This window comes from Coenobita brevimanus, chromosome 93 (genome assembly GCF_032717465.1).
Source record: "Coenobita brevimanus isolate Jiangsu-jjx chromosome 93, ASM3271746v2, whole genome shotgun sequence".
Taxonomy (NCBI): Eukaryota; Metazoa; Arthropoda; class Malacostraca; order Decapoda; family Coenobitidae; genus Coenobita; species Coenobita brevimanus.
The window spans coordinates 22,192,449-22,210,185 of NC_137046.1; the positions used below are offsets into that span (position 1 = coordinate 22,192,449).

At 40.8% G+C, this 17,737-nt stretch overlaps 1 protein-coding gene across 1 annotated transcript in view; it reads right to left on the reverse strand.

The window, feature by feature from the left end:
- Ir8a (Ionotropic receptor 8a) overlaps window positions 1-17,737 on the reverse strand; it is a 180,433-nt gene that overhangs the window by 34,799 nt on the left and 127,897 nt on the right. The window contains exon 13 of the mRNA XM_080282267.1: window positions 4,885-5,006. Within this exon, the coding sequence (XP_080138393.1) occupies window positions 4,885-5,006 (122 nt within the window). The remainder of the gene's footprint in view (window positions 1-4,884; window positions 5,007-17,737) is intronic.

The window sequence follows — 17,737 nt, forward strand, 5'->3', positions numbered from 1 at the left end:
AAACTATATTGGTTAGGTAAGCAAACCTTGAGCCAATTCAGCACACATTCCCTTGCATCACTAATATGTCCTTGTGTGGGCAGTTAGTGCAGCAATGACTCTAGTGTCCACATTAGGTATTATTAGGGAGGCTTGTGGCTGCTTCTTCTGACACCAAGATAAATAAAAAAAAAAAATAGTGTAAAGGTAAGTGATATGTGAAGGACCATTAACACTACAGACGCAAAATGGGATTGCAAAAGAAATATCCACTTCAAACGTGCAACACGATCACTATCATCACAAGAATAACTAAAGTTCAAAGTGACAGTGATAATTTCCACACAGTTTTGTGTGTTGATAAAGACAAGTGCAGGCCAGTTAGTTATCTTACAGCATATTCACCAGCATAAGATACTGTACATTATCATATTCTTAAGGTTTATGATTATCACGTTCATGCTCAGCAGCTGGTGTCCGGACTGAAGGGGTAAAATGGTAAGATGATGAAGACACGATATCTGTAATTAATATCGAGTGAGGAATGGGTCTGGTGAGAGGATGAGTTGTTACGACATATATACAACATCCAGGTAAAGAACTTTGTACATATCGCATATATATATATATATATATATATATATATATATATATATATATATATATATATATATATATATATATATATATAGAAAAATTTTTCATGCACTGAGTGCCTTAAGAAATCATTCATCCAACTGTCCTCTTATTAGGTTGATTCAATCATCCTACCATTCAACGAAAAAGTAGTATTAATGGACATATCACTATGGTCCTTTCACCGCAAGAAGTCCGTTCAGGGTGGGGCCCACCTGGTGAATCACCTCTAGCGATTCTGCCAAATCAACCGTAGTACATGCCTCTCTCTCTCTTATTTCCCATCTATGTGCTATTTGAAATTGTATTTTATATTCTGTATATAGTAAAAGAAGCTATATAGTACACTGAGTATCACTTTTTAGAATTATAACAACGATTTGAATGAATTCTACGACACGTGGCAGAGCTTTTTTCCCATGTTGCCACGCCGAGGTCGGAGAGGGACCCAGGGTCAGAGAGAGGATTAGGCCTACAGGGGAAACCTCTTAAAATTAAAACGCGCCTAGACTTTTACCTCATAGGTGGTGTGGAAAAAAAGTTGGAAATAAATAATAAATATATACAATATATATATATATATATATATATATATATATATATATATATACAAATATATATATAGAGAGAGAGAGAGAGAGAGAGAGAGAGAGAGAGAGAGAGAGAAACAGGTGGGATGGGGGTAGGTCAGAGTGATAATCCGATAATTGGTGGTCAAATTGGCAACGTCGCACTCGGGGGAATTCCAACTTCTGCCACACCCTGAACGGACTTCTTGCTGCGAAAGAACCATAGCCGACCTGCTCCTTGAGTCCACATAACCCATTGTTTTTCCTGTTCTGAACCATTCATTCATCCTGCAGTTCATTTCAGTAAGAAATCTACCCACCTTCTTTTCTTTTCATCTGCATCTCCTAAACATCGACCCTTGTCATTCACCCATTCAGTCATTCCATTCACCAAATCATTTTCCTACCCAAGAAACCATTATATTTTGTAGTTACCCAGTCATCCATCCAATTTCACATTTTTTTATCCTGTTTATTCAGCACTGATCTTGTTCTCTTAACCATCAATATTATCCATTCAGCTCTGTTCTGTTGTGCCTTTGATTCCTCTACCTCACGCAGCTAATCACCTACTCCATCTAGGCATCCCTTTGCATTATTCCAACATCCATCCTATTTATCCAGTCATCCACACACTTCATTCATCAACACATTCGTACGTCCATACATCCACATGAATCAGGTTTTAACAGATCCACTCATCTACGTTCTGGTCTTCTCAACCAGACAATTGTCACATCTATCCACCCATTCCAGTCTTGTAACCATTTGTCTCTTCCACTCAGCTATAATCATAATACATTAAATAATTCATTTCTCAACATCCATCTGTCCTAATTAAGCATTCATCCAGTCTTCCGAACTATCTGCGTACTAAAGTTATTAATTCTAACCAACTTATCAATTTTCCCAGATACATCTATCAATCATATCCCTTTAACTATCCACCAGCCTCCAGCTCTTTCTAACCAATCATCCATCCATCCCACCTAATCAAATCTCCTAGTCATCCATTTACCGACTGAAACATCCATTTAGCAGTTGATCTACGCAGCCGCTGACTAAGCCTTCCAGCCAATCATCAACCTACCAGTGCTCCCAGCCATCCACTTATCCACTCAATTATCCATCCACCAGTACAACTAACTATCCATCTATCCACCTAACCACTGATACATCTACCTGAAGAGCTCGTCCTCCGCCTTGGCCATATTGTCGAAGTATTCGAAGACGGACGAGCTCTTGGTGGTGGTGAAGTTGATCTTTGCCTGGCGAGCTAGTGCCTCCAGGGACTGTATGGGGGACTGTAGGGGGACGAAGGGGTCGAGTCAGTGACAGCCCTTTCACCTATACCATTTTTTTTTCTGCTTTATTCTTTCTCCGCATCTTTTCAATTCCTTCTAGCTTGAGAGAAGGTAGGAAGGGTTGAATTTCAGCTCTTTTATTTCCTTTACTTTCATCATTATTTCCTTCTTCCTTCAAGCCCTCGAAAAGAGTACTGCCAGCAAGGTTTCTATCTTTATTTTCTCAGCATTATACCCCACTTCCAGCCCACTTCCCCCCCCCCTCTCTCTCTCGTGAACCCCCATGGTTTTTCTGCATATACTTCTTGTTTTATTTCATCTATCTAGCTGTTAGACTAACTTTAAGACCTCTCCGTTTCAATCACTTCCAGCAAATTTTTACTAACTTTCGTAATTCATTCTTTCCCTCTTTCCATCTTATGGGAAGGAGGGTTGAAGCGAGTTTCACCCCCACATTATACCTCCAGCAACTGATGTTCCTTTTTTTTTTTTTTTTTTCGAATACTGACATAGAAGGATAGACTGAGTTTTGACCTGCTCTGTGTGTCCATTTTTCATCCCTTGCCATTTCTATTACTCTTGTCCCTCCTCCAAAATCTTGGCAGTATCTGCTCGTCCACCCGTCTCCCTTAAATGAACTGAACTCAGTTAAAATGATCATAGAATTGTAATACTTTATCTCCCATTAATTGGCCTCATTCCTTTACAGAGTATCAACCCATAACATCTTTCTTTTTAATTCTATACTTTTTTCTCTCTGTCGCTGATTGTGTTGGACAATATAGAGAACGAGAGGAACGGTGTATACGGAAATCATCTTCATCCCAATTTATCTTTCCTCAAACTTCGTTGTTCACTCTGTTATTACATAGAAAATGAAACATTATTTTGTCACATTTCTCCTTCTTCCTCTTTCTCTTTAAATTTGTTTATAGTTTCCCCTTCACTATGTACAAATACTGACTCTGCACTATAAAATAAAACTAAACCGTCATCAGTATCATTTCTCACATTTTTACCCCAAAATTATTAAAATTAAAAATGTGTGTCCGAACGCAGATCACCGTGAACACGAAATATTACTGCGAAGAATAGAAAACAAAACATATATCTCCGGATTAAGTAAGGGCGACCTCGTAGCTGAAAGAAAGGGTAATATGAAGTAGTTGTCACTGCAGGAGTTTTATGAACTGGCAGTCTTTGGTACTTGACTGTGGTCTGAGTTAATGTTGTTAGTTATGGAGGTGAGTGGTAAGGATGAAATTTTGAGCTGTTGGCCCGTAACTTCACTATTGTTGATCTGTTAAATCCATAAGCCTCCACACTTTGCAGAGTTAATAATGTTTTCTTTTAAACATATTAGAGCAACTTGCATGCAAAAATTATAAAACCGATGTCAAGTTGGCTCTGTCAAAAATACATGCCGTGCAAAATTTCATTGGCGTGCTGTCAAGAAAAATACAATGCAAAATAGACACAAAAAGCAATATGCAATAAAATTACTCAAACTACTTGCAGTGGAAATCTATGATCTACAAGGTACAGGTTGAACAATAAAACAGTAAATTACTCCAAAATATGCAAATTACTGTTAGTAAACTCGTGAGGAGGCAACGGGATTGAAGGAAGAGTCATATGATAGAGTAAAGGAATTTGCAAAACGTAAGAGAAAAGAAAATATGAAATTAAAGAAATGACTAATGAAAACAAATGATGTAGATGTACTGATACTTAAGATATGGGCCTGCCTAAACTAAGCATCATCGTCTGACGACTATAATGTATGAAACTAAGAATGACGGAATACTGATTAAAGGATATATATATATATATATATATATATATATATATATATATATATATATATATATATATATATATATATATATAATGCTCTGTGAGTTGATAAAAAAAAAACTCTGGAAAGTGATTCTTGGAGTAATTTTGGACATGGATCTCACTATCAATTGGTATGGTGTTAGTTACTGATGACCTTATGGTTGAATAACTATGATCTCCCTCCACCCTCATAGTTCATCTGTAAGTACATTACTGTAGGTACTTGTAGCTTACTGAGAGTTGAATTTGGGCCTCTTTTGATATACGAGTAGCACGTTTTGTTTAATATAATCTCAAGAATCACTCTCGAAGTTTGCATCCAACTGTAGAACACCTATATTCTGATAATATATATATATATATATATATATATATATATATATATATATATATATATATATATATATATATATATATATATCCTAAAGAAAGAAAATTAATATTTAACTTAGAAATACGGTCAAAGCAAGAGACAAGGAGAAAAAAAAGAAGAATGTAGCTAAGGACAAGGTTAGGAATGGGGTTGTGGAGGTGTAGTGGGTGTAGGTGTAGTGTACCGGTAGAGCTCCTCCTCCGCAGCGGCCATGTTGCTGAAGTACCGGAAGGTAGCGGTGGACTTCAGCACCGTGTAGTTGATCTTGCTCTGACCCGCCAGCTCTTCCAGCGAACTTACCGGAGTCTGTCAGGGTTTACGAACTCCAGGTATTTCAGTGTTTTAACGAAATGTCGGAATTGATTAGCACTGTTAATGGATACCAAGTGATCTGTTGGCTCGATCTCTTGCGCCGCTTAGGTTAACTAGGTTTGCAACGCCATATATATATATTTTTTTAAATTGTTTTGTAGGTAACTGGAAACGGCCTTAAGCTGACTTTGCGGCTTCTATCAATACATGCTATTGAAAGAGCGAAGCACTGATTATAGATTCCCTAAACCACTGATGAAAATTATTTTGTAGGCTATTTAATGCGTATACACCATCTGTCGACTATCTGTATTTCTCTCAATACCTATATCACTCTATCTGCATATATATATATATATATATATATATATATATATATATATATATATATATATATATATATATATATATATATATATATCAGTAATCTCAGCAAACTCAGGGCAATCGCAGCACTTCCCTTATAAGCTGCTTTTGGTTAAGACCTTTGTCCAGTAATAACTGCTAACTAGCTGATGTGAGAGATGCAGTGCAGAAGACAAGAAAAGTATAGGGTCTTGAGTGCTGAAGGAAGACTGTTGGTAGAAGGTAAAGGTTGAGATAAGAAAGCCGTTGCATTATATCGTTCTATCTGTCTATTGCCAGACGCCTTAATCCCATACGGGGTTGCCACAAACAAATCACCTCCACGTCGCCCTGTCCCCCGCCATTTCACTGCCCTGCTCCCAGCTCACACCCCCCTCCCTCATATACCTCTCCACTCCACTCCTCCATCTCATCCTTGGCCTCCACCTCCCTCTCTCCCCCTCCACCTCACTCACATACACTCTCCTCGTCAGTCTCTCACTCTCCATCCTCTCCACATGGCCAAACCACCTCAGTGTGTTTCGCCTAAAGCTCCCTATCACATCCACATTCACACCACAACGCTCCTTCACATCCTCATTTGTCAGCCTGTCTCTCCATGTGACTCCACAGGCTCCTCTCAAATCACTCATTTCCATTGCTGTCACTCTTGACTTGTGTCCTTCCAGCAAAGTCCAAGCTTCACTTCCATACGTTAGAGTTGGTATCACAATACTGTCATGCAGTAACTTTTTCACTTCCATGCTCACTTCCCTGTTTCTTATCACTGCTTTCAAGGAACCAGCAACCTTTCTTCCTCGTTTTACCCTTTCAAGCACTTCACCCTCCAAACTTCCATCCTTACTCAACACATCACCCAAGTATTTAAATGTACTCACATTTTCCATTACCTCCTCATCCAGCCTCACTGTACATTCACTAACTTCACTTCTCTCGAAGACCATAACTTTACTCTTCCCTACATTCATCTTTAGATTCCGTTTCTTACACACTCTCCCAAACTCATCCACCAAGCCTTGCAGCTCCCCTTCGTCATCACTTAACAACACAGTATCATCTGCAAACAACAGTACAGGGAGTTTCCAAACACTGTCCTCTCTCATTAGGGCCACTCCAACATCCACTGCCCTACCTTGTATCTCTTTTATAACCCCATCCATATACAGACTGAACAACCAGGGAGACATGGCACATCCTTGTTTCAGTCCAACCTTCAAATAGAAAAATTCACCCAGTTCACTAACCACACGCACTGCAGCCTTCGTCCCCTCATACATACTCTTCACAGCATTCAACAACTTCTCATTTACTCCATATATTCTTAATACTTTCCGCAATCTTTGTTCCATTATAACATTATGATATTTATATACTGACAGTGAAATGTGAAAAGGAACCTTGGATGACGTTGGAATGACACAAGTGACAAGTGAAGCCAAAGTACTGAGTTACTCACGACATGCCTTGTGGAGACAGAAAAATTAACGGGTGCTTAGCAGAGCCAGTCATGGAAAGCCATTTTTTGTCCAAGTAGGATAATTCAGGGTCATTCGGATCACTTTACAGTAGGTTCATTTACACATTTCTACTCCGCTCAGATCCTGTTAGGTCAACTGAGGCCACTACAGGTTTAAGAAGAATAGATTATAACCCCTTCATCTGGTGATGTATTTTCACACCTGCATAAATGCAGAGGTGTGGAGGGTGCAATGTTTTGCTTTCTGTGTGTGTGTGTGTGTGTGTGTTTGAACAGCTTAACTCAAAACAGTTTTCATTTGATTTCGACCAAACTTGGTGAAATTGTTGAGGGTCAGCCAAGGAGAAAATATATTATTTTCAAGAACAGTCAGTCAAATGTCAAGGTTGCAAAGCAAGATCAGCTTTAGTAGGTCTGATTTGAATTAAAAACTAGCATTGCGGAAGAGATGAGGGTAATTAAAAAACAAATGGCATCGATTTTGAAAATCAGACATAGCTCAAGGTTATTTCGTAAGGTCAAAATTTTGTGTGTGTATGTCTGCAGCTGAACAAAATACACGGTTCTGATCCGGTTTCGACACAACTTCTTGGAAAGGTTGAAGGTCAGCCAACGGGTTGACCTACTGCTTTTGAGAGTAGTACAGTAGATCAATGGCCAGTTTTACTGACAATATCAACTTTAAAAGTTTAAATGCAATTTATACCAAAACTTGTGCAAGAGTTCAATGTAAGGAAAAGATGAAGATAATTGATTTTGAGACGGTTCAGTCAAAGATCAGGGTCACAAGACAGGGTAAAATGTTTGACCCTCTGACAATTAATTTTGACTTGATTTTGGCCAAACATGGTGGACTGAAGAAGAGTTAACCGTGGATGTGGAGATTCCATTTTCACGGCAATGGTTCAGAGATCAAGATCGTAGGGCAAGCTTAATTCAAACAGTTTTGGTCTAATTTGGCCGAAATGTGGGTCACACAAGAATGAAGCAATTCAAGTCTGAAAACAACTGGTCAAAGGCCTAGATCACAGGACAAAGTCAAGTACTTGGTTCTTAGACTAATTTTAGGCCATGTGTATCACACTGAGTTCTCCTTCCATCTTTATATTGTTCTTACTGTCTAGAGATGACCTGTCCACTTGAGAACAGATTTTCTGTATTGGAGACATCATACCCCTGTATTAATCCCTGCACTCCATGACACCTCTCGAGTTTAAAAAAAAAAAAAAAAAAAAAAAAATACATCCTTAGAGCAAAGGTTCAGTCAAGACCATTCACATCCTTTCAGGTTCAGTTAGTCAGGTCAGTTCTGGAAAAGTTAGGCCAATTCAGGTCCAGCTATGTCAAGTCCTGGTTCCTTCATGCCATAGCATGTCCAAAGCTGGTCCTTTAACCCCTCACGGCCGGGTGTCATCAGTGAATGACATCAACCTAAAAATGCCGGGTGTCATCAAAGTAATACATATATATATATATATATATATATATATATATATATATATATATATTTATATATATATATATATATATATATATATATATATATATATATATATACAGGGTGACCCAGAAAAACCTCCCACATTTCAAAGATAATTGAAAAAATAATGGTTAAAGATAATCAAAATATTATTTACACACAGGAAACTTCATTCAATACAGTTTTTATTCATCATGTTTTAAAGATGACATCCTCCAAATGGTGGCCGTCATTGTCTATACACGCTTGGAGGCGATTTCTGAAGGCTGCCATGGCTCGACGGGTCATGTTGGGTGGAACGCGGCTATCTCCTGCTGAATAGCGACCTTGAGGTTGAAGAACTCGATGTGTGGTTTCAGCAAGATGGAGCTACGGCACGCACAGCTCGAAGATCATTGGAAGTGCTGAGGGAAATGTTTCCGGATCGGGTGATCTCGTTGCGTGGTGATGTTGGGTGGCTGGCCTGTTCCCCTGACCTCGCTCCTTGAGATTTTTTTCTGTGGGGCTACCTTAAATTACGAGTGTATACTCATCGACCCCAAACTCTTGAAGCACTTAAGGTTGCTATTCAGCAGGAGATAGCTGCTGTTCCACCTGACATGACCCGTCGAGCCATGGCAGCCTTCAGAAATCGCCTCCAAGCGTGTATAGACAATGACGGCCACCATTTGGAGGATCTCATCTTTAAAACATGATGAATAAAAACTGTATTGAATGAAGTTTCATGTGTGCAAATAATAGTTTGATTATCTTTAACCATTATTTTTTCAATTACCTTTGAAATGTGGGAGGTTTTTCTGGGTCACCCTGTAGATAGATAGATAGGTAGATAAATATTTACATTTATAAACAGAGAGAGAGAGAGAGAGAGAGAGAGAGAGACAAACAGACAGACAGACAGACAGACAGACAGACAGAGTGAGTTTCAAAGAAGGATTTTTTTTTTTTAAATAACAGAACTAAGGAAGGAAAAATATATGAATAAAAAAACTAATCTATACACCAGATTACTGGTGTCCCCTGTTCATAAAATATCTGTAACAGTTAGACTTTAACAGCTGTCGGTTGAAGTTTGGAGGGAAACAACTCTGGGGAAGCGAATTCCAGAAGATGCAGTTTGGGGAATGAAAGAATTCTGATAGGCAGAAGTTCTGCAATATGGCTGTGTGACATTCCAGTCATGAGGGTCACCAGATGCTCGTGTAGCACGAGGGAAGGCATGGAGAGGTGGCACCATAGACGCAACTTCGTCTGAGCATTTGCTATAAAAATATCTGTAAAGTAATGCAAGGGAGGAAATATTCCTTCTTACTTGTAGGGGAGGTAGTTTATTAGTAATAGCAGGGTTATTAACAATTCTAACAGATTTGTTCTGAATTTTGTCTAGTCGTTTTAATGCAACATCTCCACATCCATTCCACAAGGGTGAGCAGTATTCAAGCTGAGAGGGCACATGATTCATATAGATTATAGCTAACTGCTTGTCAGTGAAGAAGTTATAGACTCTGTACAATAATCCAAGTTTCTTTGAGGCGGTTTTAGCAAGTGATCTGACATGAGAGGTCCAGCTGAGGGCAATGTTAAGTGAGACGCCGAGAATTTCAATAGTTTTGGAGATGGGAATATTTGTAGCATTGAAGGTAATATAAGAATCTGGCAATACCTGTCAATTAGTAAATTATATATACTTGTTTTTACTAGCACTAAATGAGACAAGGTTGTTTTGTCCCCATTCACTGATCGTAGATAAGTCTTGATTTATTGAGATGGCTGTACTGAGTTGAGAGTTAGAGCTATCAGACTTTGTAAATGCGTGTCTGAGTGTGAATGAACTATGAAGTGCTGAGTCATCTGCATATGAATGAATGGGACTGTGGGTGACAAGAGATCATTAATATGAACCAGGAACAGGGTTGGCGCCAGAACTGATCCCTGCAGCACGCTGGCGTTAATTGAATGGAAATTGGAATATACATAATCTACTTTTACTCTTATTTTTCTGCTGCTGAGATATGAGGAAATCAAAGGAACAAAAGACTTTAGTCCATAGCAAGGGAGTTTGGACAACAGGGAACAGTGCCATACTCTGTCAAAAGCTTTAGAAATATCAAGGGCTACTGCACGAGTTTCACCATGTTGGTCAATTGATTGATGGATGGTATGAGTCAGGAGATTGAGTATGTCAATGGTGGATCTTTCTTGGCGAAAACCATATTGTCTATCACTAATTAAGTTGTTGGATTCAAAATGTTTAACTATGTGCTTATTAATTAAAGTTTCAAATACCTTGCCATAAGAAGATGTGACAGCTATTGGTCTGTAATCAGAGGGGTCAGAGGAACTTCCTTTCAGGGGTGTACCTAGAGATATGGGGCCCCGGGGGGCTAGGTTTTTTGCGGGGCGCCCCCTCCTGGAGGGGGGGCCCGGCAAAGAACCTACCCCCCTCATTCTCAAAACTTATCTAATATCTCAGCCGGGATTCTCGGGATGATAAATATATATATATATATATATATTTATATATATATATATATATATATATATATATATATATATAAATATTAATAAAAAAGCTTACAAATTTAAGTCTTTTGGGGCCCCCCTCAATTGGGGGCCCGGGGGCCAGTTTCAAACAGCCCCCCTCGCCCCCCTCAGGTATGCCACTGCTTCCTTTCCTTGGAATTGGGTGGATATTGGCTTCTTTCCATGAATAAGGAATGAAAAAGTATGCATGCACAGTCTGAATAATTTAGCAAGAACAGAGGCAAGTTCTGGGGAACACTTTTTCAAAACAATTGGTGGAATTCCATCTGGGCCTGGAGCTTTGATGGAAGGTAAATTGTCTAGGATGGATTTTACGTACCTTGTCTGTATTTTGAGTGGAACAATTTCGGGAGAGTCAAGTTCTAGTACTGGGACGTTCTGGTTGGCTTCCTCTATGGTAGAATTTCTGGCAAATGTTCTGGCAAAGATATCTGCTTTCGCACATGGGTCATTTGTAATGTTGCCATCTGAAGATGTTAGTGGGGGAGTGGATGATGACTTGTTGAAGTTATTATTGAAATAACTGAGAGTTGACCAGAATATTCTATTGTCGTTAGGTTGTTAAGTAGTTTTGATGCTTGATTTTGAAGACAGTTTGATTTAGCGAGATTTATTACAGCTTTTGCGTGGTTTCTAGCAATTTTAAATTGAACGAGTGATTCAGATGTTCTTGATTTTAAGTAAGAGTTATATGCTAATGACATTTGGGCCGTTGCTCTGGCACAGTTGCTATCAAACCATTTTGGAGAGTTTGATCTTTTAGTGAACTCTTGACTTGGTATGAATAAATCCATACCAGCTAGTATTAAGTCGCAAATGTGGGACTGAGGTAGAATTAGCATCGCTGGAGAAGAAAGACTGCCATGGAATGTCAGCAAGATAATTTCTAAATCCATCCCAGTTTGCCCTATCAAAGTGCCATTGGGTCACCCTGGCAGGTTCAGAATGGGGAGGTTTGGGGGGGCTAACTAATGAGGCTTTGATGAGATTCTGGTCAGAGGATCCAAATGGAGACAATACCCCTATCCTGTACTGATCTGGATTATTTGTCAGGAATAGATCTAAAAGATGGGCATTATGGTCAGGATTATCAGGTATTCTGGTTGGTTGCTTTACCAGCTGGGTGAGAGTAAACGATTCTGCAAACAGCTCGCACTCTAGACCAGCATCGTCAGTCCTGGCAGAATGCAATAACCATTCAACATTATGTACGTTATAATCACCCAAAATGGCAATTTTGGTACTAAGGCCAAGGTTAAGGTTACTCAACTGTGTGGATATGGAATCAAATACACTGGGTTCCGAAGAAGCATTGGGGGTGCGATAGACTACACAGATATATTTCGGAAAATTTAGACAATTTAGTTTATACAATGAGTAATCAAAACTGGATGAAGTGAAGTTTAAAATGGTGTCAACTGCATATTTAGATTTGATATAACAACAGGTGCCGCCCTTGTTCCGGAAGTTTGAGGAGATGGTAACCGGGAAAACAAAATGGAGATATTTCACTAGAGGCTGAGATTTGTGATTCTGTGAGGAATAGGGCCAGAGGGGATATGGACTGTAGGAAAAAATGGACTAAATTTAAATTGGTACTAAGACCACGGATGTTGGTGATGAATAAGGCAGCACTTTCACTTCCCCGCTGACAAGCATGACCAGAAATTGCACTAGTCGCTTGATGGCGACCGGGAGGACCCTGTGCCGCAAGCCCTACCCTGCCGGTGGTGACAATCCGAGGTACCACCTCTTTTGAAAGTAATATTGCAGCGGCCATTGCTAAAGAAACTGGGAATAGAAGGTGTGATATCTTATGTGCATGTAGTGTGGTGTAGACAGTTGAAGGTAGAGGCGTTAAGAGAGAATGCTGGCCTACTCTCTGTGTAAATTAACTGAGGTATGCTTAAAGCTAATGTAGGGCCTTTCCTAGGGGCCCTATATAAAAACAGTGTGCTAAAAGTTTAAGTAGGGAAAGGATTCCCTCAATTTGTAGGGGTTGTTCCAATATTTTTTGAAGGGAAGGCAAGATATGGCTTTCGCCAACCCTATATTTAATTATTCGTAACAAAGTAACCCAATCTCCAGAAAACATAGAATAATGTAAGTAATTTAAGTACAAATTATTTTAACTTGCTAAAAATGCAATGCAAGCATACAATGGAACTGAACTGTCTATCTATTGCCAGACGCCTCAATCCCTTATACGGGGTGGTCACAAACAAATCGCCTCCACATCACCCTGTCCCCTGCCATTTCACTGCCCTGCTCCCAATTCACACACCCCTCTCTCATACCCCTCTCCACTCCATCCCTTCATCTCATCATTGGTCTTCCCCTCCTTCTCTCCCCCTCCACCTCACTCATATACACTGTCCTCGTCAGTCTCTTACTCTCCATCCTCTCCATATGGCCAGACTGAACTGTTGGTTATTAAAACCTGTGGGCTGTACCTTACTGAGTAGTAATTCAAGCGGGCAAGCTCGGACCTTCTCTACCATAGTGGTGACGTTTTTTTTTTTTTTTTTTTTTTTGGTACTTAACAGTAGGCAACATCCTAAAATTGACATGTGTAAACCACTTGTATACATTTAACTGAATATCGGACGTTCAGTCAATGCTACAGATAATAAAATACTTTAATATATACAACGAGAAAGGTACAGTTCTGTTCGTCGCTCATACGCCAAACTATGAAGCATCGTGATAGCACCAGATCATCTTTGCATTTTAATCTCAGGCACTGTATACAATTTTTCTTTTTCTTCTAATACCATTTTTTAATTCTTTATCAGCAGCATCCTAGTCATAATTCTTGGTAATCGGTAAGGACACATAGGACCACCTTATGTTGCATTTTTTTTCTTTTCCTCTCTTTAGCTTTTCATGGAATTCTTCAAGTACTCTCGAATCACATTTTTAAGTTTCAGTATTTTTCTTTTCTTTTAAATGTGGTAAAGTGCTTTAAAAAGCGGTGTTTGTTCACAGACAACCACTATCTTGCGGTGTACGAAGAAATACGGACGCCATCTTAGAGCGCTATGTATGAGCGAAATTACCCTCATCAGTGCCTACTTATCCAAACCTAACCTAAACTTTCATAACAACCCAACCTGATTTATCCTAACCTTACCCAACCTATTTTAGACTAACCTAACCAATTTTATGCTAACCTAACCAAACTTACCATAACCTGTGCATGAAGACTGATGAGCGCCATCTTAGAATGCCATTTTTCAGTGAAATTGCCCTTTATAAGTGCTGATTTACCCAAACCCAACATAAGTTTTCAAAATTCAACCCAAACTTATTTATCCTAACTTATTTTAAGCTAACCTAACCAATTTTAGGGTAACCTAACCAAATTTATCCTAACCTAACCTATCACCAGCGCTAACTATCATATTTACAACATAAGTATTGACTGAAAAGTTTATTACTATAAAAGTGTATAAAGTATACGTACAAACAAGAGCTAATATATAAAAAATGATGGGAAATTATTTTGTTTTGTTGTTGATTGATATCGTCTGGATAAAGAATAGTCACAGCGACTCCCACAGGAGCACTTCCGACATACCAACTGGTCACTCAGGGCTACCAACTGCCCCCTTTCGCTTAACCCGAGGCGTCCCGATGACGTATGGATACGTCACCAAGTTTTGTCACAGTGACACCCAACGATGTATCCATACATTTTGCAATTGCTAGGTCCATCATTTGCACATTTTTCAAGTTTCATGGGTGATTTTTGGTAGGCATATGTGGGAGACCTTCCTCTACCCAACGCCAGGTGGGGATAATGCCTGGCCCCACCTGGCCGCTCTTCCCCCCTGTACGCCATTTTCTCGGCAACTCACCTGTTAGCAGTGACCTGGCCAGTAAAGACATGTCTCACCACGGTCTCTCCAATGACAAAATTCAAGGTGAAAGTGATTCCTGAGGTGGAGAACAAAGGAAGAAATAAGCTAGAGGAAGAAACAAGCAGTGATGAGGCGGTAATGTCGTAAAAGAAGGTACCATATGTATAAGTTTTTGGTGAGTGAGCAACGCTTATATCTTCTATATTATTGTCTGAAAACCAATATACTCTTGCACTGCGTATAAATTCGTACCAAATAAGTAAATATCTAACCAGTTATGAATGGTTTGAAATAGCTACCCCTCCCATAGAAAACTTTTTCTCTCGAGACTGGCCTGAGAGAACACGGTAACAAGGTAAAGGTACTCTTACTTCTATTGTATTTCTAAACTCAACTGAGCACTTTCTCTCTGAATTTTCGATGTTTCTCATAAAAAGCGGAAGTTTTAGCCAAAAAAAAACTTTTCTAAAATCTGCCGGGATTGGGGGGGATGGGGGGGGGGTTTAGCAAAAAAAAAAAAAACTTTTCTAAAATCTGCCGGGATTGGGGGGGGGGGTCACTGGTGAAAAATCTGCCGGGACGCAGCAGGTTAATGCTCTCTCAGCATATGTAAAAATTTAGGGCTTGTTTGTGCTTTCCTTAGTGTGTAAAATAGGGACCAATGTAGGGCCTATCCATCTGTGTTTAAGCATAAGTCTTGAATAATCACTCTCATTGTCTGGAAGAAGAAAACGAATGAGGTGCCTCAGAAGCTATCTGCTTTTAAGGCTAACCGGTGAATTCTGCACTGTCAATATGGCATTCTGGGCCATCCTTCCAATTCGTTGTGCAGTGTTAATAAGATTAATACCCGGCAAGGTCAGGGTTATGGGTAAGCGGAAGCTCAAAGCTAAGCTAAAGCAGGTTGCCAGCCCCCCCAGCAGCACAACACAAACTGCTATTACACCCAGTGCTGTCCCCCGTGACTGTTGTACACCATTGCACACACTCCCCATCAGACACTAATGCCCCCCCACACTTCAGCCCCGGCTGTTGGTGATCCTGCTGCATCGAATGAACCTACTATTGGAACAATTACACACATCAAGCTCGATGGAGCTCATGGTGATGATGATGATGTTAGTGTCTCACGCTTCCCAAAAAGGGAGAATGCTGAACTGGCGATTGCCGACCCCAACATCCCGGCGCCAAGTGTCAACCACCTAGAACGACCCTCTGCCATAAATTCACACCCCTCCAGCCCTGATGACTCTGCCTCTTCCCTCACCACCAGCACCCCTCCTGTGGCCCCATACCCTACCCCCAGCCCCGGCTCCCTCCTGTCATACCACGAGACCAATATGAGCGCCTGGCATTCCTCTCCACATGCACACCTGCTGTTCACAGTGTTTGGTGCCAGTGTTCATCCACCCACCACCTCATCTCTCGACACCCTGAAGCTGTTCGCCTCATAACTCCTGCTTCTCCTAACATCTACGTCGACAGGAATTATCTTCATCTCATCGAAACCCTAACAAATGAGGGGCTTTGGGGAGTCAAATTTGTACTTCATGATGCTTTAAATCACCCGAAGATACTGCCAGAGTACCTAGTCAATTGCCTGGCAGCTGACTCTTCTGTTACAGTCCTATATGACATACCTAGTGTCAAGCGGGCATGATGCCTGTACATTTCTTTGGGCAAACCCATCAACTGTGCCATCATTGTATGGGAGGGAGAAAAACTCCCCCCCTCCCGACTTTTGCTATGATCTCCTTCTTCCCCTCTGTACCTTAGTAGAGGCCACGCCATCACAGCCCTTGAGTTATCGCTCTTATGAGTCAGGCCACATTTCACACTACTGCCGGTTTGCAGAATGGTGTGGTCTGTGAAGTGGCCCCCATTTAACCACAACCTGCCCTGCAACAGCAGTATGAAGAACTACGCAGCCTTCTTTCGTATGTACACTCATACCTTAATATTCCTTCTCTGCCTACCCCACAGCTCCCATAAACCAATTCCCATGTAACTATCACCCTTGTTCCTTTCCTCCCTCCTGTCTCACCACCATCCAGCCTTGTTCCCCCACCTGTGTCCCAGGCTCGTCTCCCCACCTGTGTGCTAGCCTCACCCTTTCACACGAGTCTCCTCTGCCTTTACTCACTCACCCACTCCTTTCCCCCATACAGCCTCACCTCTCGGCCACCCCCTCCCTTCCCCCACCCTCCCCTACCTCCCTCTCTCACGGCAACTGCACACTCTCCACTTCCTTTCCCCCACTTCCCCAACCATCCATGCCCCAACCCTGTCGTGACAGTGTTCCATCTCCCCCCTTGTCCTAATGGCTTCCATTTCCAGAATATACACAATGTTATCTTGGAACACATGGAGCACCCAGTGACGCCTGGCTGACCTTCCTCATTATGCATCATCTCATCACCCTGCTGTTATCTGCCTTCAGGCTTTCTCTCAAACTTGTTGACCCAGACCCCCGACCAGGCTTCAGGGATACCATTGGCACCATACCCATTTTCGGCCCAGGCCTGGTTACATGTATTTGTTACTCTATTCGTCACACCCTCATTTCCAGTCACCTGCCTCTTCTCACTCCTCCCTCTTTCACTTATTTTGCCTCATTGTCAACAATGCCTCTTTGTATATATCTAACTTCTATCTCAGTCCAATTGGGGGTGACCCCACCATTTTACCTACCCGCCACTCCTAACCTATCTTTTACCTGGGCAATTTTAATGCCTCTGATCCGTCATTCGGCGGTGCCCATGTTTCTCCTGGTGATCATCGTGTCCATGACTTTGCCAATAACCATCATCACATTCATTCCCCACTCCTCATGCCACTCATGTTGGGGGAGGCTATCTCGATCTCGTCCTAGGTAGCCACGTCGTAAAACATGCTATCACTTTGACATTGCCCCTACTCTTACCTCTGACCACAATGCCATCCTTGCTACATATTCCATTCCCATACTACACTCCCATCACCGCCATGTTAGGAA